Source organism: Bufo bufo, chromosome 2 (assembly GCF_905171765.1).
Source record: "Bufo bufo chromosome 2, aBufBuf1.1, whole genome shotgun sequence".
Lineage (NCBI taxonomy): Eukaryota > Metazoa > Chordata > Amphibia > Anura > Bufonidae > Bufo > Bufo bufo.
Genome location: NC_053390.1, coordinates 246195622 through 246218483, shown reverse-complemented (window position 1 = coordinate 246218483; position 22862 = coordinate 246195622). Strand labels below are relative to the sequence as shown.

At 42.4% G+C, this 22862-nt stretch overlaps 1 protein-coding gene across 2 annotated transcripts in view; it reads left to right on the top strand.

The window, feature by feature from the left end:
* COMT (catechol-O-methyltransferase) overlaps positions 1–22862 on the top strand; it is a 150353-nt gene that overhangs the window by 116050 nt on the left and 11441 nt on the right. For both annotated transcript variants that reach the window (XM_040416324.1, XM_040416323.1), the window contains exons 2-4: positions 3003–3282; positions 11985–12178; positions 18190–18321. In XM_040416324.1, the coding sequence (XP_040272258.1) occupies positions 3003–3282; positions 11985–12178; positions 18190–18321 (606 nt within the window). The remainder of the gene's footprint in view (positions 1–3002; positions 3283–11984; positions 12179–18189; positions 18322–22862) is intronic.

Sequence of the window (22862 nt, the reverse complement as noted above, 5' to 3'; positions counted from 1 at the left end):
TGTAAGAATTCCGGCAGTTTGGGATTTCTTGCGACGGGTGGCGCGCGACTATTGTTGCCGTGTAGCCGTACCCTAACTGTTGCCAGAGGTACCCTTTAGCCTGTTGAAATAAAGGCAGGCGGGAGGGACACCTGTTGACTAAATTGCCTGTATGCATTTCATGTGTATGTCCAACTTAAGACAAGTATGACAGCTCCCTAATAAACAGAATGGGGGATTTTAAGAACACACACACAAATTGGTTAACACATTGCATTCCTTGTCTCGGTAATTGCTTTGTTGATATTTACCATGATTGCAGCTTTTACAGGTAAAACATGTTAAATAGATGTATTAGATTGTGTTGTACTACAAGAAAAATCACAAGTAAACCCAGCATCCAGATCAAATTAAGAAACGTATTTTTATCAAAATTACTTTGCACAACTGGTGCAACCCAATCTGAGGGGGACACATTTAAGCTTAAAAGGTTTGTCCAGTTTTAAACTGAATTTTAGCTACGGCACGGACAGCACTGTATCTAAAGTAACAAAGACACTCGCCTGCCACTGCTACTGCATCTCCTCCCGGTCCCCAACTTGCAAACTTGTGCCACTGCAGCCAATCACTGGCCTCAGCGGTGATGTGTCCTTAAAGCCGCACTGTTCTAGCATTGGAACAAAGCAGCGCGAACCAGGTCAGTGCCTTTTTTACTTAAGGTACAGCGCTATCTTGTCCGTTACTAAAATTAGGGTTGTAGCTGGACAACCGTATTCATATTTTTCTGGCCTGACTGTACAGGCCAGAATAAAAGAATTGCAGAGGAGCTATAAAATACTGAATTTTAGGAAGACTAAATGTAGTTAGCTTTGATTTGCACTTTAGATCATACCATAGACTGAGCAATTCAAATAACAATTTAAACCATAGAACAAAAAAATCTATTAAATGCCTTTTTCTGTTGTGTATCTATAGTGGAAATATAATGTCAGGTAAAATACTCGGGGACAAAGTAAACTCTCCATCAAAGTGTCACCTCTTTAACATGAGAAGTGCAAAACTGCCTCAAAAAGGTCTCTAGGTTCATATGGCATACACTACATGTTCTGCAGGAATTAAATTGTGTGAAAGATCTCCATTTCCAATATTCTCTTCTAAGGATTAAAGTGTTGTCCAAGATGAGCAAGTGAGCAAAAACTGGTATGTACTGTGGCTCAAAATTGTACCAGTAAAAACTACAGCTCACCCTGCAAAAAACAAGCCCTCACCCACCTTTGTAGACGAAAAGATAAAAAAAAGTTATGGCGGTTAGAATATAGAAAATGTATATTTTTTTTCAAAGTTTTTTTTTTTAGTAACAAAACATAATACAAATTATATAAAGTTGGAATCGCTGTACTGATACTGATCTGCAGAACAAGGCCATCATATTATTTTTAGCTGATAGTGAACTGTCATTAAAAACAAAACCCAAAAAGCCATGGCAAAATTTATTTATTTAAATTTTACCCTACAAAGAACTTTTTTTCTCCATTTTCCAATATATGCTATAGTAAGTTACATGGTACCATTAAAAAATACAACTTGCACTGAAAAAAGGAAACCATCATACGACTATGTGAATGAAAAATATTAAAAGGATTCTGTCACCAGGTTTCACCCCTGTCAGCTAAACATATGCTGATGTTCAGGGCCTCATCACGATTCCTAATGTGGGCTTATAAATGTGATCTGTAGCCTTATTTTGCTAAATAACAGCTTTTACTAACCTGTCACTCAAAGAAATAAGGTGCCCAAGGGGATGTCAAGCGATGCAAGGTGCCCACCGCACCCACCGCCGTTCGTGCCCAGCGCCGCCTTTCCAGACTTCTGCGCCGCCTCCTAATCCTCTGTGCCGCCTCTCGCTCTCCCTCCCTCCCTCCCCCCTCCTCCTGCTGTAAGATCTCGCTCGTGCGCACAGGGCTCTGCCTGATGCGCCCGTGCGGACTTCTCCATTTGGCTTCTTACAGCGAAGTGCGCATGCGCCGGCACTTTGCTCAATTCCCTGTATGACCTGCACTCTGGCGCCAGCCTCTCAGAGCCCTGTGCGCACGCGTGAGATCTTACAGCAGGAGGGGGGGAGGGAGAGCGAGAGGCGGCACAGAGGATTAAGAGGCGGCGCAGAAGTCTGGAAAGGCGGCGCTGGGCACGAACGGCGGTGGGTGCGGCGGGCACCTTGCATCGCTTGACATCCCCTTGGGCACCTTATTTCTTTGAGTGACAGGTTAGTAAAAGCTGTTTGTTAGCAAAATAAGGCTACAGATCACATTTATAAGCCCACATTAGGAATCGTGATGAGGCCCTGAACATCAGCATATGTTTAGCTGACAGGGGTGAAACCTGGTGACAGAATCCCTTCAAGGGCACCTGTCACAGGAGATTTGTATCTATGAAACTGGCTGACCTGTTACATGTGCGCTTGGCAGCTGAAGGCATGTGTGTTGGTCCCATGTTCATATGTGCCCACATTACTGAGAAGAATGAACTTATAATATAGGCAAGTGAGCCTGTAGGAGCAACGGGGGCGTTGCTGTTGCTCCTAGAGGCTTTGTTCTGTCTACAACTGCCACACCCTTTGCACTTTGATTGGCAGGGCCAGGCAGGCGTAATTACATTTTCACTGACTGGCCCTTTTAATCAAAGTGCAGGAAGGGGGGGGGGCAGCAGTTGCAGAGAGAGCAGAGCCTCTAGGTGTAACGGCAATGCCCCCTTTGCTCCTAGAGGCTAATTTGCATATATTAAAACATAATTTTTCTCAGCAATGTGGGTACATATGAACATGGGACCAACCCAGATGCCTTCAGCTGCCAAGCGCACATGCAACAGGTCAGCTAGTTTCATAGGTACAAATCTGCTGACAGATGCCCTTTAAAAAGTCTTGGAAGGCGGAGAGGGAAAAAAACATATTGGCGGGGTCATTAAGGGGTTAAAGTATGTGTAAGTCAACAGGTTGCTTACCAATTTACTGTCTTTTTTTATTACAGATGATAGAGCTTAGTACGTTATTACTATTGGCTGCAAGTATCCTGCTTCTTTTAACATTGTACGTTGTTCTACATGATCGACGGCGAACCTTTGCTAAGATTATCTTTTATGAAACAAAAGTTGCCATCAAAGGTATCTTCATGAATCACACCAAGGAACAGAGAGTTTTACAGTATGTTCTGGAAAATGCAACGCGTGGAGACCCACAGAGCGTCATTGATAATATTGACCAATACTGTCATAAAAAAGAATGGGCCATGAATGTTGGAGACCAAAAGGGTAAGATTACATGAGAAGATGAGGTGACCGATATGAATTATTTGGGACAGATTTACTAATGAAAATGAATGCCGTCTGCTACACTTGGCTATGTACACCTTTGGGGACAATTTTTTACTATTATTGCATTGTACTCATTTTGAGCTAAAAATCATTTTTTAAATTGGTCTTTATTACAAATATGAACCCCTTTTCTCTGTACAGGGCTGAGATGCTCTAATAGAGGGATCTGAATTTTCTCTCTGGTCCGTCAGCCAGCTAAACTGACAGCCAGCTAAACTTGATCTGTGATCTCTGACATTCTAAATAGAGATGAGCGAATTTTTTTTTATGGTTCAATAAGATTTTATTATTATTATTATCAAATACAATCATAAGAGAACATCCCAAATTGCAGTATACATACCGCATACAAAGAGCGAATTTTTTTTTTAAACGTTTGATTCGGCTGATTCACCGAATTTTAAAAAAATATTTGCTTCGTGACTAATTACTTCGTCACGAAGCGCATTTTTTTTGTAAGTAGTGGGTGCAATGACAGGGAGCTGCGATAGCGCCGCCCCCTGTCATTGTACCCCTCAGATGCCGCGTTCATACATGATCGCGGTATCAGAGTGTAAAAAGCTGTGTAAAATTAACATAAACAACAAAAAAAATTGAATCAAACTTACTGCCTCCATTTGCTTGCGACAGGCCGGCCGCCGCCATCTTGCTTGAGGATCCGACGCAAAATCTTGTGCGCCGCAAGATTACGTCATCACGCTGGCCGACGTGGTGACGTCATACATCATCACGCACGGATTGCGGCCGAGTTCTTCAATCAAGATGGCGGATGGCGGCCCGTCGCGAGCAAAAGGAGGGGGTAAGTATAATTTTTTTTTGTTTTTTACACTATTTCAGGTTAAATCGATTCGCTTACACGAAGCACGAGGAAATTCGGCTTCGAGGCAAATCGAGTTTATCCTGAAATTTGGATGGAATTCCACTTCATGGGATTCGATTCGCTCATCTCTAATTTAAACACTAATTATAGCTCAGTTCTTATCTTACTGATAAGAATGTGGCTTAAATAAATGTATATAACCTCTTAGTAAATTAGAGATAAGGGTTATTAGATGACAGGCACAAAGTAAAAAGTATGATTCACACAGCTAGACAAACAGTTAGGGGAACATTTATTAAGAGCAGCGTTTTAGACGCCTGTCTTAATAAAGCCCCATCGCTTGCGGTAGATAGCCGAAGTTATGAAGAGGTGCTGGCCTCTTCATAACTTCGGTGTATCCAGTGCCACTTCTAAATGTAAGACAACTTCCGAGCTGTCTTACATGTAGACCTTTTTCTACACCTGAAACAGGCGTAGAAAATGGTAAATGAGATGGGTGTACTGGCCCGTCCCCTTCCCTGCCCATGTCACGCCTACTTTGCATGAGCAGGGAGAAGTCGCTGATTGCGGAGCAGGTAACCATTACGCCGCAATCTGTGCATGAAGTACTCCTAATTTAGGTATATTTCAGCTTATTAAATGACCCCCTTAATCCTTTGTGATAGACCGGCTCAATATTTTTAATAAAGACCAATTGAAAAAATTATTTGTATCCCAAAATGAGTAAAATGCAATCATAAAAAAATTTGCCTCCAAAGTTGTACATAGCCTTTAAGTGTTCTAGACATGTTTTTTATTATGCTCAACAAGGCGATGTGACTTTGCAGGGAATTGGTATTTTTGTACATATGTTGCTGTTTCTTCAGACACTTTTGAGAGAGCTTTCAAGACGACTAGTCAGGCATAATATAATATTCTTGTTAGCCATTAAAAGGTATCATACATGTAAGACTCTTATTTTGTTTCTCTTACGCCAAGTTCACATCACTGTTACATTTTCCGTTCTTCTGATCTGTCAGAAGAACAGAAAAAAAATACGGATTCCGAATTTTAAGCATTATGCAAAACGGATCTCAGATGGAAATGGCTAAAAAGGATGCAACATGTGCTCAGGGTTCTTTTTTTTTTTTTTTTTTTACAGGATCTGTTTGTTTTTCTGTTCTTCTGAATGATCAAAAGAACAGAAAATGAAATGATGATGTGAAGCCAGCCTTAATGAGACCAATAAACCAGTTTTCTACTGGCTAACTTGGTACCACACATTTCCTTTGCAGGGAAATTGCCATGACTTCACATGAAAGGGACTGGCTTAACATGCTCCACTGTGCGCCAGAATGTTGGCGCACAGTGAGGGGCATGTATTAATGTCTTTACTCCACAATAGTGGTTTAAAAAATGTAAAAATTATGGCGCACACCATATGTGCGCAAAAATTAGCAACGTTTTAAACTTTTCACGGGAAAAGAAGCAGGGTCTAGCAGGAGGGGCAGGGATTAGCGCGGGCCGCCAGATTTACTATAACTTACTCTAGAAAAAAGTTACAGCTGAAGTATATGCCAGTTCCTGGCTGGAGTAGACCACAGTTGCTGGAGCATGGACTACCAGAGATGCACTTAATAAATTAAGAGGTATCCGGCACAGAGGGATCAAGACTGGCGTGTGGAAACGCCAGTCTTGATAAATATCCCTCAGTAAGCCATCTAAGGGTATGTTCACATGTGGTGGATACTCCATGTATTTGCCATTATGGATTTTCCTGTGGCAAATCCGCAGCATTGTACGAAACCAGCAAAGTGAATGAGATTTCTTAAAATCTCGTTTTGCAAAAAAAAATCTGCTGTGTAAATTCACTAGTGGTGCAGATTTCTATGCTGCAGCTCTCTACTGTGGATTTAACTTTTTGCAATGAGTGAAATCCACAGTAATTTCTGAGGCAAAAAACAGCATGTAATACATGCAGTTTTTGCCGCAGATCCACAGCAGATCCGCAGTTTTTTCTGTCACATGTGGACGTATCGTAATAGTGTACCCTTACATTGTCTAGTCTAAGTTTACACCTCCTAAATTTATTGTTGATCATCAGCCACTGTGATAAATCTGGTGCATTTTAAGGCTACTTTCACACTTGCGTTCGGTGCGGATTCGTCTGGTATCTACACAGACGGATCCGCACCTATAATGCAAACGCTTGCATCCGTTCAGAACGGATCCGTCTGCATAACAGCTTTTTCAGATCTGAGTTTTCACATCGTGACAACTCAGATCCGACAGTATATTCTAACACAGAGGCGTTCCCATGGTGATGGGGACGCTTCAAGTTAGAATATACTAAGAACTGTGTACATAACTGCCGCCTGCTGCCTGGCAGCACCTGATCTCTTACAGGGGGCTGTGATCCGCACAATTAACCCCTTAGGTGCGGCACCTGAGGGGTTAATTGTGCGGATCACAGCCCCCTGTAAATTCATTGGTGGCCAGTGCGGGCCCCCCCCCCCCCCCCTCCCTCCCCAGTATTAAATTCATTGGTGGCCAGTGCGGCCCCCCCTCCCTCCCCAGTATTAAATTCATTGGTGGCCAGTACGGCCCTCCCTCCCCAGTATTAAATTCATTGGTGGCCAGTGCGGCCTCCCCTCTCCCCCCCTAATTAAAATCACCCCGCCCCCATCATTGGTGGCAGCGGAGAGTTCCGATCGGAGTCCCAGTTTAATCGCTGGGGCTCCGATCGGTTACCATGGCAGCCAAGACGCTACTGCAGTCCTGGCTGCCATGGTTACTTAGCAATTTTAGAAGCATTATACTTACCTGCGCTGTCTGTAGCCGGCCGGTCGCTCCTCTTACTGGTAAGTGAAAGGTCTGTGCTATAAGCAATGCGCCGCACAGACCTTTAACTTACCGGTAGGAGGAGCGCCCGGCCGGCCACAGACAAAGTGTCACACGTGGTATCGCCGTACTCAGAAGAAGTAGGGCAATGTGTTTTGAGGTGTATTTTTACATATACCTATGCTGGGTGAGAGAAATATCTCTTTAAATGACAACTTTCCCCATTTTTTATACAAAGTTGTCAATTTACAGAGATATTTCTCTCACCCAGCATGGGTATATGTAAAAAGACACCCCAAAACACATTGCCCTACTTGTCCTGAGTACGGCGATACCACATGTGTGACACTTTTTTGCAGCCAAGATGCGCAAAGGGGCCGAAAGTCCAACGAGTACCTTTTTGGAGGGCATTTTTAGGCATTTGGATTCCAGACTTCTTCTCACGCTTTAGGGCCCCTAAAATGCCAGGGCAGTATAAATACCCCACATGTGACCCCATTTTGGAAAGAAGACACCCCAAGGTATTCCGTGAGGGGCATGGCGAGTTCATCGAATTTTTTTTTTTGGCACAAGTTAGGCCTCTTTCACACTTGCGTTGTTGGGATCCGGCATGCACTTCCGTTGCCGGAGGTGCCTGCCGGATCCGTAACAACGCAAGTGTACTGAAAGCATTTGAAGACGGAACCGTCTTCCAAATGCTTTCAGTGTTACTATGGCACCCAGGACGCTATTAAAGTCCTGGTTGCCATAGTAGTAGCGGGGAGCGGGGGAGCGGTATACTTACAGTCCGTGCGGCTCCCCGGGCGCTCCAGAATGACGTCAGAGCGCCCCATGCGCATGGATGACGTGATCCATGTGATCACGTGATCCATGCGCTTGGGGCGCCCTGACGTCACTCTGGAGCGCCCGGGGAGCCGCACGGACGGTAAGTATGCTGCTCCCCTGCTCCCCGCTACACTTACCATGGCTGTCAGGACTTTAGCGTCCCGGTAGCCATGGTAACTATTCAGAAAAAGCTAAACGTCGGGTCCGGCAATGCGCCGAAACGACGTTTAGCTTAAGGCCGGATCCGGATCAATGCCTTTCAATGGGCATTGATCCCGGATCCGGCCTTGCGGCAAGTCTTCAGGATTTTTGGCCGGAGCAAAAAGCGCAGCATGCTGCGGTATTTTCTCCGGCCAAAAAACGTTCCGTACCGGAACTGAAGACATCCTGATGCATCCTGAACGGATTACTCTCCATTCAGAATGCATTAGGATAATCCTGATCAGTATTCTTCCGGCATAGAGTCCCGACGACGGAACTCTATGCCGGAAGACAATAACGCAAGTGTGAAAGAGCCCTTAGCGGAAATTTTTTATTTTTAATTTTTTCTCACAAAGTCTCCCTTTCCGCTAACTTGTGACAAAAAGTTCACTCTTTCATGGACTCAATATGCCCCTCAGCGAATACCTTGGGGTGTCTTCTTTCCAAAATGGGGTCATTTGTGGGGTGTTTGTACTGCCCTGGCATTTGAGGGTCTCCGCAATCATTACATGTATGGCCAGCATTAGGAGTTTCTGCTATTCTCCTTAGGCCTCATGCACGCGACCCATTCATTTCAATGGGGCCGCAAAAGATGCGGACAGCACTCCGTGTGCTGTCCGTATCCGTGGCTCCGTTCCGCGGCCCCGCTAAAAAAATATAACATGTCCTATTCTTGTCCGCGCTTTGCGGACAAGAATAGGCATTTATATTGCCGTCAACACGGGCGCCTTCCGTCTTTTGCGCATCCGCGGTTTGCGGACCGCAAAAAAACGGCACGGTCGTGTGCATGAGGCCTTATATTGAGCATACGGGTAATGAGATTTTTTTTTTTTTTTTTCGTTCAGCCTCTGGGCTGAAAGAAAAAATGAACGGCACAGATTTCTTCATTCGCATCGATCAATGTGGATGAAAAAATCTCTGCCAAAAAATGTGCAAAAAAAAAAAGAAGCTGCGATCGCTAATAAAGATCCAAAAAGCTCAAAAGTGATCTTCATAGCGCCGCAGCGATTTTACGGTGTTTTTGCAGTGATCAGAAAAAAAAAACATTTCTGTCACTGCGGTGGGGCGGACTGAACTCAAGTGTGCGCACAAGATCAGGCCTGATCGGGCGAACACTGCGTTTTTTGTAGAGCTAAGGTGACCCTAATGTACTGATATAGATCTGATTGCAATCAGTCTTGATCACTTACAGATACTATATAGTACTAGTTCTGATTAGCGACAGCGATGACGCTAATCAGCGACTTATCAGTGACTGCGGTGCGGTGGGCGCTAACTACCTAACAAGTGGCTAACTAACTGGCGGTGATGAGGGACCCTTAGGCCCCATTCACATGTCCACAATTCTGTTCCGCATTTTGCGGAACGGAATTGCGGACCCATTCATTTCTATGGGGACAGACTTTGTCCTGCTCGGATCCGGAATTGCGGATCTGCACTTCCGGGTCCGCACTTCCGTTGCGCAAAAATATAGAACATGTCCTATTCTTGTCCGCAATTGCGGACAAGAAAAGGCATTTTCTATATAGTTCTGGCAATGTGCGGATCCGCAAAATGCGGAAAGCACATTGCCGGTGTCCGTGTTTTGCGGATCCGTAGACCCGCAAAACACATACGGATGTCTGAATGGAGCCTTACAGGGGGGTGATCAATGACAGGGGGGTGATCAGGGAGTTTATATGGGGTGATCAGGGGTTAATAAGTGACAGGGGTGGGGGGGTATAGTGTAGTGTGGTGCTTGGTGCTACTTACAGAGCTGCCTGTGTCCTCTGGTGGTCGATCCAAGCAAAAGGGATCACCAGAGGACCAGGTAGCAGGTATATCAGACTCTGTTAACAAAACAGCGTCTAATATACCTTTCTGATGTTAAAAAAATCGCATCTACAGCCTGCCAGTGAATGATCGCCACTGGCAGGCTGTAGATCAACTTGTTTACCTCGCCATCCTATGAGCGCGCGTTCACAGGAAATCTTGCGTCTCACGAGATGATGCTCCAATGCGTCAAGGAGGAATAAGCCGGCCGCCCGCAGGACGCATCCCTGCGTTAGGCGGTCGGGAGGTGGTTAATAGGGACTCCTGACTTTACATTGAAAGTCAATAGGGGACGGATCCGTTTGCAATTGCACCATATTGTGTCAACGTCAAACGGATCCATCCCCATTGACTTGCATTGTAAGTCAGGACGGATCCGTTTGGCTCCGCACGGCCAGGCGGACACCAAAACGCTGCAAGCTGCGTTTTGGTGTCCGCCTCCAGAGCGGAATGGAGGCGGAACGGAGCCAATCTGATGCATTCTGAATGGATCCTTATCCATTCAGAATGCATTGGGGATGAACGGATCAGTTCGGGGCCGCTTGTGAGAGCCCTCAAACGGATCTCACAAGCGGAACCCCAAACGCAAGTGTGAAAGTAGCCTAAGACTGTTTGTAACTCCTCTAGGTAGGGACAGACAAGGACAGTAAGCCCTAACCTAGAACCCACTCCGCTTTCCCCACCTACTTGCAGTATAAGCCCTATTTGGCAGAACTGCAACTGGACAAAGGTCCCTACACTAAATAAGTGCAGAGACAGACAAACACCAACAGAAAAACAAACACAAAATCAGAATCGGACGGAAATGGGTGAGAACCAGACAGGCTATGCAGTACCAAACGAGAGACAGAGGGTGATCAGAAGACAAGCCGAAGTCAGAAGCGCAGAGGAATCGGTACGTAAATACAGGGAACAAGGAACCTGCTGGGAGAAACAGAGCATTGCATCCTGTTACTAAGGATGTGGTCGCGTCACCAGGGGGCGTGGCTCAGTTGCGCATCTATCCCGTTGCGGCCGTGCCAAGGAGCCCGGACAGGTAAGTTTATTAAACTGCCTAAAGGCCTCTTTACATTGTTTAATTCAGTACTCATTCCTTCCTGGCAATCATCTGCATGTCAGTGAATGAGACCATGCATTTACATGCAGCAATCTCCTTGACAGTATGTGGAGGAGCGATCCCTAATTCCATCGCTCGTCCTCATACAGAATCCTTGTTTGCCAGCAGCAGAGTGCAGTTTAGATGGCATGATCTGCTGCCGGCAAACAATGATTTAGGTGACCGCACAAAGGATCTTATGAGCACTTTGCACGTTCAATGGGTAATTGGCGGCACCTTTACACCAGCAGATCATCGCTAATGAGCATTTCTACAAACGGTTGTTAGCAATTGTCTGCCCAATGCTCAGCCAGTGTAAAGGGGCCTTTAGTGGAAGTAAATCTACCCATTGTTTCTAAGAACTGCACTTGTATTTTCCAAACACAAAAGTTCCATCACATATTAAAACGCCAGGATCCATGTTAGCGCCCTCTCAGTCCAATATCAAAAATGGAACACACAGTAATTCTTCAGACCCCAGACCAGACCCCTAATTTACTCTGACCCCCAAACCAGACAAAAAAGTCAGAACCAAAGTGTTTCATTTAGGTACCCAGATTGGTCCTCTTCACCTCTGCGGGCCTCCCTCTGCGCACAATGGCCCAGATTTACTAATGTATCTGCTCCAAAAATATGTCTAAAAGTTGCACAAATTGGCAAAATTCAGGGTTCTACACTTTTTTCAAACATATTCACAAGGGGGCAGGGCTTAAGGGAAAGGGGGAGAGGGAGCTTCGCAAGCATTTGTGCCAAAATTGTGGCACAATTGTGGCGTGAAAATCTGCTTCAAAGTAAGCCAACCAATAGATGGTATAGAGCCATAGAAATGTGTCTGTCCCTGCACCACATTTATCATCCAGCCTGTGATAAACCTGGTGCAATCTAGACAGGTTGTCTATGTATATGCCATCTATAGGATTAGAAAATCAGGGCCAATGTCTTTTTAAGAATTGGAGTAGCCCACTGGAACTCTGCCAGGAGGAGAGAGTGTCAGTTTTTCATGTATGATAAACTTTTCTGTTTATTCTATTCACACTTATGTTTGTTTGTTTTTGTCAATCACAGGCTTGATCTTGGACAAAATTGTGAAAGAGACCGATCCAAATGTATGCTTGGAGTTGGGCACATATTGTGGCTACTCAGCTGTCCGGATTGCACGACTTTTAAGGCCTGGCACACGTTTCTTTACCGTGGAATTTAATCCAGCATTCGCTGCTGTAGCCAAACAGATGATTGAATTTGCTGGTGTTAATGACCAGGTATTTCCTAAAATGTTATCTGAAAAGCTTCTTTTATTTAAAATAAAACCTAGATGTTACGTTTGGTTACCCGATTGGTTGCTATAGGCATCACAGACACTTTTTGTTGAAGTGGTTTTATACATTAAGCCCATTAAGTTTTGAAATTAAAAAGAAAAAAACATGATTCTATACAATTTAAATGGTGGCCATTAAAAAGTAGGAGAAAGCAGAGCACTCTGAGGTGCCAAGTAAGGCTACTTTCACACCTGCGTTTGGTGCGGATCCGTCTGGTATCTGCACAGACGGGTCCGCACCTATAATGCAAACGCTTGGATCCGTTCAGAACGGATCCGTTTGCATTACCATGAACAAAAAAAAAAAAAAAAATTTATTTTTTTTTGTTCATGATAATGCAAACGGATCCGTTCAGACTTTACATTGAAAGTCAATGGGGGACGGATCCGTTTGAAGATTGAGCCATATTGTGTCATCTTCAAACGGATCCGTCCCCATTGACTTACATTGTAAGTCTGGACGGATCCGTTTGCCTCCGCACGGCCAGGCGGACACCCGAACGCTGCAAGCAGCGTTCAGGTGTCCGCCTGCTGAGCGGAGCGGAGGACAAACGCTGCCAGACTGATGCATTCTGAGCGGATCCGCGTCCACTCAGAATGCATTAGGGCTGGACGGATCCGTTCGGGGCCGCTTGTGAGCCCCTTCAAACGGAACTCACAAGCGGAGCCCCGAACGCTAGTGTGAAAGTAGCCTAACATGATTTCATTTCTATTAAGGTAATAGCTGAATACCTTTTGGAATTAGTCTGGTTAAGGAAAGTTCAGTATGCATTGTTACACGTCTTTTCAACCCGCAAATAATCCACTTTAAAGAGGACCTTTCGCCACTCCTGACATGCCTGTTTTAATAGCTACATGTATTCCCCATGTGTTAACTATTCTGGAACATCTATTCGTATGGCTCTATGTTGTGCCATTCCTTTATTATTTCTACTAGAAGTTATAATTGAACTGTTAGCAGTCAGCAATAAGGGTACCGAAGGGTGTTAATCAGTTGGCAGTGTGTCCCTGCACAGTCTGACAATAACAAGGCTATACAGCAAAATGTTTTAAGGCTTTTTATACTATTTCTCATGTGAGTATAATAAATTGTACATCTTTAACCTCTTGTGGCGGTACTTCACTATTACGCACATCCCTTTAAAGGTTATACCATCTACCAGGAGGGTAAAAGCGGTTGTGAAGAGTCGTATGTCACTGCATTTAGAAAGTGCGGAAGAATCCCATTGTGAGGGGATACCCCTTGAAGGAGAGTGAAGCAGCGCGGTCCTACACTCAAAACGACAATAACATTGAGTCAAACTGTGCAGGGATGCTCCCCGCCTGGTTAACGCCCCTCTGTACCCTTACTGCAGACTGCTAGCAATTCATGAATAACTTCTAGTAGAAATAACACAGGAATGGTACAACATAGAGCTATAAGAATAGATGCTTCATAATTGTTATTACATGGGGAATGCATGAAGCTATTGAAACAGGCATGTCAGGAGAGGTGACAGGTCCTCTTTAAATGTTAAATAGTAAGGGTACTTTCACACTAGCGTTAAAGTTTTCCTGTATTGAGTTCCGTCCTAGGGGCTCAATACTGTAAAAAAACTGATCAGTTTTATCCTAATGCATTCTGAATGGAGGGCATTCCGTTCAGTATGTATCAGGATGTCCTCAGTTTAGTCACTCTTACGGTATGTGGCCATAGAAAATACCGCAGCATGCTGCAGTATTTTCTCCGTCCAAAATTCCGGAACACTTGTCGGAATGCCGGATCTGGCATTATTTTCCATTGAAATGCATTAATCCACCGGAAAAATGGATCAGGTCTTCCAGTATGCGCATGCGCAGACCTTTAAAAATGGGAAAAAAATAAATACCGTATCCATTTTTCCGGATGACACCAGAGAGACGGATCCGGTATTGCAATGCATTTGTGAGACAGATCCGGATCCGTCTACAAATGCTATCCGTTTGCATACGGATTTCCAGATCCAGCAGGCGGTTCCGTCGCCGGAACTGCCTGCTGGAATCCAACAACGCAAGTGTGAAAGTACCCTAATAATGCATCAGTAAAGTAAACTGTCTTGTTCTAAGTTTTCTTTTTCATTGACACCCAAAGCAAAGTCCACCTATACTAACTAATCCAAATTTTCTGCATAGTACTGTAGAAAGCTACTTAAAGCGTAACTGCAATTCTATTTTTATTTGGGTAATGTATAGGGGCAGTGATGCTGACCGTTTTCGTAATATACTTTAATTACTTAAATTGTACATTTCTATTAGAAAAATAGTTCTAAAGTAGCCCATTTTGAGCCTTAGCTCCCCCTTAACCGTAGTCCCCTTACATAACTGTAGAGACATGCTCCACACTGACTGTGTTATGTAAACAGAAGACAGAGGGGCATTGCTAAGGCTCAAAATGGGCCACTTTAGAGCTATTTTTCTAATAGAAATGTACAATTTCAGTAATTAAAGTATATTACAGAAATTGTCAGCATCACTGTCCCTATATATAACAAAAATAAAAATAGAATGACAGTTACACATTAAAGTGTCTTTGTATTTTGAGATGGTGGTTCAAGCACTGAGACAATTGCGAATTGCTAGATTCAGGAGAGAGAAATGCTCACGTAGCACGCTGTATTTCCATACTGTAGAAGACAAGAAGCGAGACAGACTCAATGGAGAGTGTATGAGCCCATCTTGATTCTGTCTCCTGCAACAAGGGGAGAGAAGGCAGTATGTGCGCGATTCTCTCTTCTCCTTGTAGCAATCAGTGGGGGTCTTAGCGCTTGGATCCAAAAGATCAAAAGTTTTAATATGTCCCTATGACATCAGAAGTTTGCCCAAAGTACAGTGCCACTGGCTCAAAAACGGAGAAAAAAAATATGAGAAAAGGTCAAAAAAGAAAGGGAAATCGCATGGCGGTTTATACAACCAAAAATAAAAGGCCATAAAAAAAACTGTGAAGGAAGCCTTCACACTGTTTTTATGACCTTTTTATTTTAGTGTTTTTACATTTATTTTTTTTTTTTAACCTCATTTTATGTATTTTATTAAGCATTCTTCGTTATAAAAAAATTTAAGACAAAAATGCCATACCTGATGCATGCTGCATTTTGTTAAAAATACCAAAGACATACAAAATGCAATGCAAAAATGCTCTGTGATTTTCATAACTGACTTTTCTCCTCTCGTCAAATTTGTAATAATTCTAGAAAAGTGATCATGTTTTCTTATTTTGGTGGGTACTATCTCTCCTTGGGGAGAGAGCACCTTAGTTGGCGTGAGGAGACTTATAGGCCATACATGCTCCTCTGGAGAGATATTACAGAGGAGTATGTATGGCCTATAAGTCTCCTCATGCCAACTAAGGTGCTCTCTCCCCAAGGAAAGATAGTACCCCCCAAATCCTGACTTCTCTCACCCAGTTAAGCCGGTACTTTCTGCTCTGCACTGATGAGGGGCAGTCACCCGAAACAGCTCTCAGCAAATGAGGTGCTGCTTTATTTAACCCTTTCGCTACTAGTGCCGTACACTAACGGCGCTGGAGTGATGTGTAAACATGGTGCCTACTCGCACGTGCAGTGGTCTCCATGGCCAGCGGGGCTCTGCTGTTTCAAACAGCAGAGGCCCGCAGCTACTGACCGTGACTGGCAATGATGCCGATCACAGTCGTTACAGCCTTTAGATGCGGTGATCAAGTGTAATCACCGCATTTAAACAGTGAAAAACACGCACGCACTTCCGGGTTATTACCTGCATATCCGTGCAGCCGGTGGGGATGCCAGCAATTCACTTTAATACACTGGGTCTCTCATGTGAATTGCTGATTTCTTATGTTGGCCTGCCACCTGCTGGCCAACATAAGAAATTAGCAATTCATATGTTACCATGCTCCTGTATGGAGTGTGGTAATATAGAAAAATATTCATTGTGAATGTGGTAGCCTCCTACACTGGCTGCAAAAACAAAAAAAGTAAAAAAAAAATATATATACAGTACAGACCAAAAGTTTGGACACACCTTCTCATTCAAAGAGTTTTCTTTATTTTCATGACTATGAAAATTGTAGATTCACACTGAAGGCATCAAAACTATGAATTAACACATGTGGAATTATATACATAACAAACAAGTGTGAAACAACTGAAAATATGTCATATTCTAGGTTCTTCAAAGTAGCCACCTTTTGCTTTGATTACTGCTTTGCACACTCTTGGCATTCTCTTGATGAGCTTCAAGAGGTAGTCCACTGAAATGGTTTTCACTTCACAGGTGTGCCCTGTCAGGTTTAATAAGTGGGATTTCTTGCCTTATAAATGGGGTTGGGACCATCAGTTGCGTTGAGGATAAGTCAGGTGGATACACAGCTGATAGTCCTACTGAATAGACTGTTAGAATTTGTATTATGGCAAGAAAAAAGCAGCAAGTAAAGAAAAACTAGTGGCCATCATTACTTTAAGAAATGAAGGTCAGTCAGTCACCCGAAAAATTGGGAAAACTTTGAAAGTAAGGGCTATTTGACCATGAAGGAGAGTGATGGGGTGCTGCGCCAGATGACCTGGCCTCCACAGTCACCGGACCTGAACCCAATCGAGATGGTTTGGGGTGAGCTGGACCGCAGAGTGAAGGCAAAAGGGCCAACAAGTGCTAAGCATCTCTGGGAACTCCTTCAAGACTGTTGGAAGACCATTTCAGGGGACTACCTCTTGAAGCTCATTAAGAGAATGCCAAGAGTGTGCAAAGCAGTAATCAAAGCAAAAGGTGGCTACTTTGAAGAACCTAGAATATGACATATTTTCAGTTGTTTCACACTTGTTTGTTATGTATATAATTCCACATGTGTTAATTCATAGTTTTGATGCCTTCATAGTCATGAAAATAAAGAAAACTCTTTGAATGAGAAGGTGTCTCCAAAATCTGTACTGTATGTAAAAATATTTTAAAAATATAAAAAATATAAATCGCCCCCTTTAGTTAGGATAAAAAATAAATATATGAATAATAGAAAATAAATATATAAACATCATGGGCATCACCACATCCAAAAACGCCCATACTATTAAAATATAAAAATATTTTTACTATACGGCGAATGGCGTAACAAGAATTTGCCATTTGCCGATTTGCCATTTTTTCATTGCTTCTCTAACCCAAAAAAAAAATATTAAATGTGATGAAAAAGTGGCATAAATAAAGTAGTATAAATAAAAACTACAGATCGTCCCACAAAAAATGAGCCCCCACACAGCTCAGTAGATATATGTAACTATAAAAAAAGTTATGGGGTTCAGAACATGGTGATGTAAAAAAAAAATGTTTTTCAAGGTTTTAATTTATTTCTACAGTATTTAGACATATAAAACTGATACATATTTGGTATTGTTGTAATCATACTGACCTAGAGAATGAAGGGCACAGGTTAGTTTTGCTACAAAGGGAACGCTGTAGGGACAAAACCTGTAAAACGTTTTAGCGTTTTTTTCCAATTCCACCCCAATTGGAACTACATTGTATGCCATATTAAATGGTGGCATTATAAAGTACTACTTGTCTCGCAAAAAACAAGCCCTTTATATGGATAAGTGAACGGAAAAAGAAAAAAAAGTTATGGCTCCAGGAAAATAGGGAAGAAAAAATAAAAAACAGAAGTGATACTTCCCTCACTGATCTCCTGCTGTTGCCATTCCACCTCATAGCATCTGACTGGTGGTCTCTGCATCTTGCTGCCTCTCAACACACATCGGCTGATGGGAAGCATCAGAACAAGAGCAGTGGGGGACTCATTCTGACTTTTTTTTTTTTTTTTTAAAGTTTGGTGGCTTACTTGTTTAGCAAAAGCGATGTCTCACTGATGTATTTCATACTGCTTGTCAGACGCATTCTGCCTTTAGAAGAACTCTCATCTATACATCTATATCATCTATATATAATATATAATGTCATGCATATTTTTTTCAGGTGCAAATATTAGAGGGAAATACCGAAGATATTATCCCCCAGCTGAAGAAAAAATATGAAGTGGACACACTGGACTTTGTGTTTGTGGATCACTGGAAGGACAAATATACATCAGACACTAAGCTTTTGGAGGTAAGTGGTGCACTGCAGTGATTGTGTTCATAGGTTTTAATATCTTTGGGTTGAAGGTTATTATTAGACCATCCCAATAAAGTGGTCAGTTTATTTATTTTTCCACAGTGGTAAAAGATCGTAGCGCTCACCTGCAGATAACACTCACTCCATTATGTTATACTTCTTAAAACCTAGTGGTGTCCTTCTTTGTCTCCTGTAAGGCATCTTTAGGAGAGTGAAGTGCATTTACCATGAATCAACTGCCAGAGGTCTTGGGTATCTGCAAAGCTATGAAGGTTTAGGTTGAGCTTTATCTGCTTGTGAAGATTTAGCAATTTGCTGTGTTTATCATGGGCCACCTTTATCTATTGCACCAAGACTTGGGCTGTGGAGTGTGCCAGTGTTACATTACTGCTAAATCAAAACAAGAGGCTGCACTCTAAAAACAACAAATACACTGGGCACTCTCGGATATCTCGACCAATATTGGATTTAATAAGTATATACTATGTACTACCGTATAATAAAGGGTGCTAGGCACAATTAAAAATCGAAGGAGGAATCAAGAACATACACAAACGTAACAATAAAAACGATAAAAATTCTGTGAATATTCGATAAAACAATTGTTGAATAAAATCGCTAAATGTAATGCCTATATAAATATTCAGACTGAATCAGCATTTTATAGCAGTGATCCTTTGGGGGGGTTGAACGGTTATTCTAAGCTGAATGTACCTGCACTCGTCAGATCGCAGAAGATAAGCAGCTTAAGGCTGGGCAAGTACCAGCTTGGGTGACTGGTTGGGACACCCTGGTTCCATTGACTGGTTCAAACCCCCCAAAGGATCACTTGCCAAGTGTAATGGAACATTGATGTAAGAAATTGCCCGTCCAAATACTGTCTGCCACGCAGTAGGCGATTTAAAGCTTGATGAAGAAAAGATTGTGCTCAATTATCGAAGTCCACGTGCAAACAAGCTGCCGGCGTGGGGATTTCAGACGGAAGAAATTCGTAAGAACTCGTAAAACTGCGGTCGATTGCATCGAAAGACCAACGTTTAGAGTACTGTATGGGCATTTGCTGCACCGAATGGTAAGACTGTTCGAATCTTGTATAACGTTTTATGTGTGTTGGGAATACACAACAAAGCATTTCAGCGGGACGCCGCTGAGAACCCAATATAGCGGGACGCCGATTGGACAAACTCTGGGCGAATAACCCACTACAAGTTACATTTAATTCCAAGAGACTACTCTTGTTCATTCAAAGTTATTTATATGGGACTGAGACTTTTATCTTCTTATACTAAGTTCGGATCGAACATTCAGATCTGAATGTCATGTACTTTTACACCCATGAATGCTGCTATAGAATGCTGATTCAGTCTGAATATTTATATAGGCATTACATTTAGCGATTTTATTCAACAATTGTTTTATCGAATATTCACTGAATTTTTATCGATTTTTTTTTTTTTTTTTTTTTTTTTTTGTTACGATTGTGTATGTTCTTGATTCCTCCTTCGATTTTTAATTGTGCCTAGCACCCTTTATTATACGGTAGTACATAGTATATACTTATTAAATCCAATATTGGTCGAGATATTCGAGAGTGCCCAGTGTATTTGTTGTTTTTATTGTGATTCCATTGAATAGATTGGGTGAATTTACTCTACTGAGAGCACCTCATTTGATCTCGGGTTCATCCAGTGCGTCGTATTATTTTACAATAGGCGACACTCACTTGTGAAGTACCTAGAGATTCCCAGATAAGGGCTCCGGGTGAGAATACTTTACCAAATCATGTTGTGCAAATCCAGGCACAACACTAGGGACTAGCATGGTCTCTCTTATTGAGAAGATAGGTCAGGCTGCTGTGCTTGTTTGAGGGGGTCCTGCAGGTGGAGTCCGGAATGCAAATAGGAACACATTCGCTCAACGCGGAGCAGAAAAAACAAAACAAAAGTGCGCTGCTCTGCTACCTATAAAATTGTTTATTAAAAAACATACATACAACAGTATAAATAAAAAGCTAGCTATGCGTTTCAATGGCAGGCCGCCACCTTCATCAGGCTGAAGAATCAGAAGGAAATGCGCACACATAAATAGAGCTAACCACAGCAGGCAGCAACTAAGCTAATCTTCAGAATACAAAAACCATCCAAAATACAAGGATTGGACACAAGTGGATTGAAACAAAATAAAAAAGAAACATGATTTGGTATGATACAATTCAGATAGGAACAGATATCCAGAAATTTACAAATGTATAAATATACACGTATGAATCTACGCATAAGCACATGCTCCTCCAAGTAATAATTGCAAATCTAGGCATAATAAGTCAGTACTAATTTATAAAAAATATACTATATATCCAAACAAGGCCATAGATATTTGCATAAAGTGCATTCTAAAAATGCAACCTGCATAAAGTGACTCTAAAATATATATATATATATATATATATATATATATATATATATACCACCACAAGTGGAGTTTGATGTCAGAAAAGGAGATCAGATAAATCACCCAGTGAAATCTATTCTTACACAGAAAGCAGGGATAGGCTGCCTACAAAGGAGAGAAAGAATATACGTGTGTAAATGTATATATAAACTCAGTTTTCAGTTCAAAAGTCAGTTTTCTGGTTATTTCTTTATTAGTTCAATAGTCTCATTTAGACCACCGGGAGATAAGGTATTTCATTGGATTATCCAGAATGATTCTCTATCTTTTGATTCTAGATGGAGTGGATTAAGAGATATGTTCAAGAAGGAATAAACGCAGGCACTCTGGAACGTGATTGTGCGCCTGGGAGAAGTCTCAGGACACACTATGTGTGAACAGGCCCTTTCTAATATTATAACGGTGTTTATTCAGCCTGGTTCTCATAGGCGGGATAGCGTGACTAATGTATTGGATAGTACATGTACATGACAATAAATAAATGACAAAACTGCTCCCACAATTTAGATGACTGCGACTGTTTCCCTAGTAGAGACTGAAGAAAATGTGTCCACACCATCTGAGATACTATTACAGTAGATGCTAGATGGACTGCGACACTTGTAACATCCTATAGGTCCACCTGCAGGTGGAAAGGATGAATCACATGTAGATCTTAATGCAGAAGGAACCAAAGGGACTTATTTTTTAGGACTGTATCCTCAAGTAGAATGGGTCCATATTTACATAGTATTCCCCTAATTTCCTTATGTGCTATGTTGAAAGTGGTCAAAAATCTACATTGAAACTCAGTCAATGGACCTGGACTCTTAGGCCTCTTTCACAAGGGCGAGATTTCCGCGTGGGTGCAATGCGTGAGGTGAACGCATTGCACCCGCACTGAATCTGGACCCATTAATTTTTATGGGGCTGTGCACATGAGTGGTGATTTTCAGGCATCACTTGTGCATTGCGTGAAAATCGCAGCATGCTCTATTTTGTGCGTTTTTCACGCAACGCAGGCCCCATAGCAGTGAATGAGGCTGCGTGAAAATCGCAAGCATCCACAAGCAAGTGCGGATGCGGTGCGATTTTCACGCATGGTTGCTAGGATATGATCGGGATGGGGACCCGATCATTATTATTTTCCCTTATAACATGGTTATAAGGGAAAATAATAGCATTCTTAATACAGAATGCTTAGTAAAATAGGGCTGGAGGGGTTAAAAAAAAAATAATAATCTCTCCTTAATCCACTTGTTCGCGCAGCCCCGCCTTCTCTTCTCTTCTTCTTTGCTGTGCAGGAGGAAAAGGACCTTTGGTGACATCACTGCACTCATCACATGGTCTATCACATTATCACATGATCCATCACCATGGTGATGGATCATGTGACGGACCATGTTGTCACTGTGCTCATCACATGGTCTATCACATTATCACATGATCCATCACCATGGCTCATCATGGTGATGGATCATGTGACGGACCATGTGATGAGCGCAGTGACGTCACCACAGGTCCTTTTCCTCCTGCATATTATTATGTGATTCATTGAGATACATACAAAAAAAAACTGCACTGTCTAAACATTTAATAAAAAGACAATTGAAAAGAAAAAGGCCAAAGTAATGGATCCTATCCCCGAGATCATGGGTCTCCCAGGGGGTGAATGGTTGACTTATGGAGATTGGATAAAAAATAGAAAGTAGTGGTCCTAAAGGATGTGACCTTAAGGAACTCCCTCTCCTGTTTATTAAGTAAGGATCTGTCATCCACCCACTTGATAAAAGACTTATATTCCTCCAAAATCTTATCCGAAGGATCACATTGGAGTAATGTGTAATACTCCGAATCTGCTAGGATTCTCATAGCTTCAGTGATATGAGGAGAGGTCCATGATATCAGTACCACCCCTTTTATCTGCTAGTTTTATCACAATATCAGTGCGCTTACGCCAAGTTTGTATTGCCTGTGTTTCCCTATAAGATAGATTGAGTTTCACTTGAGAGCTGGGTTTCAGCATTCTAAATTCATTAGATGTACGAGAAAAGAAAGTTTCTAAAAAGCTGCCTGTATGTTGTAGAGGGTAATAATTAGATGGT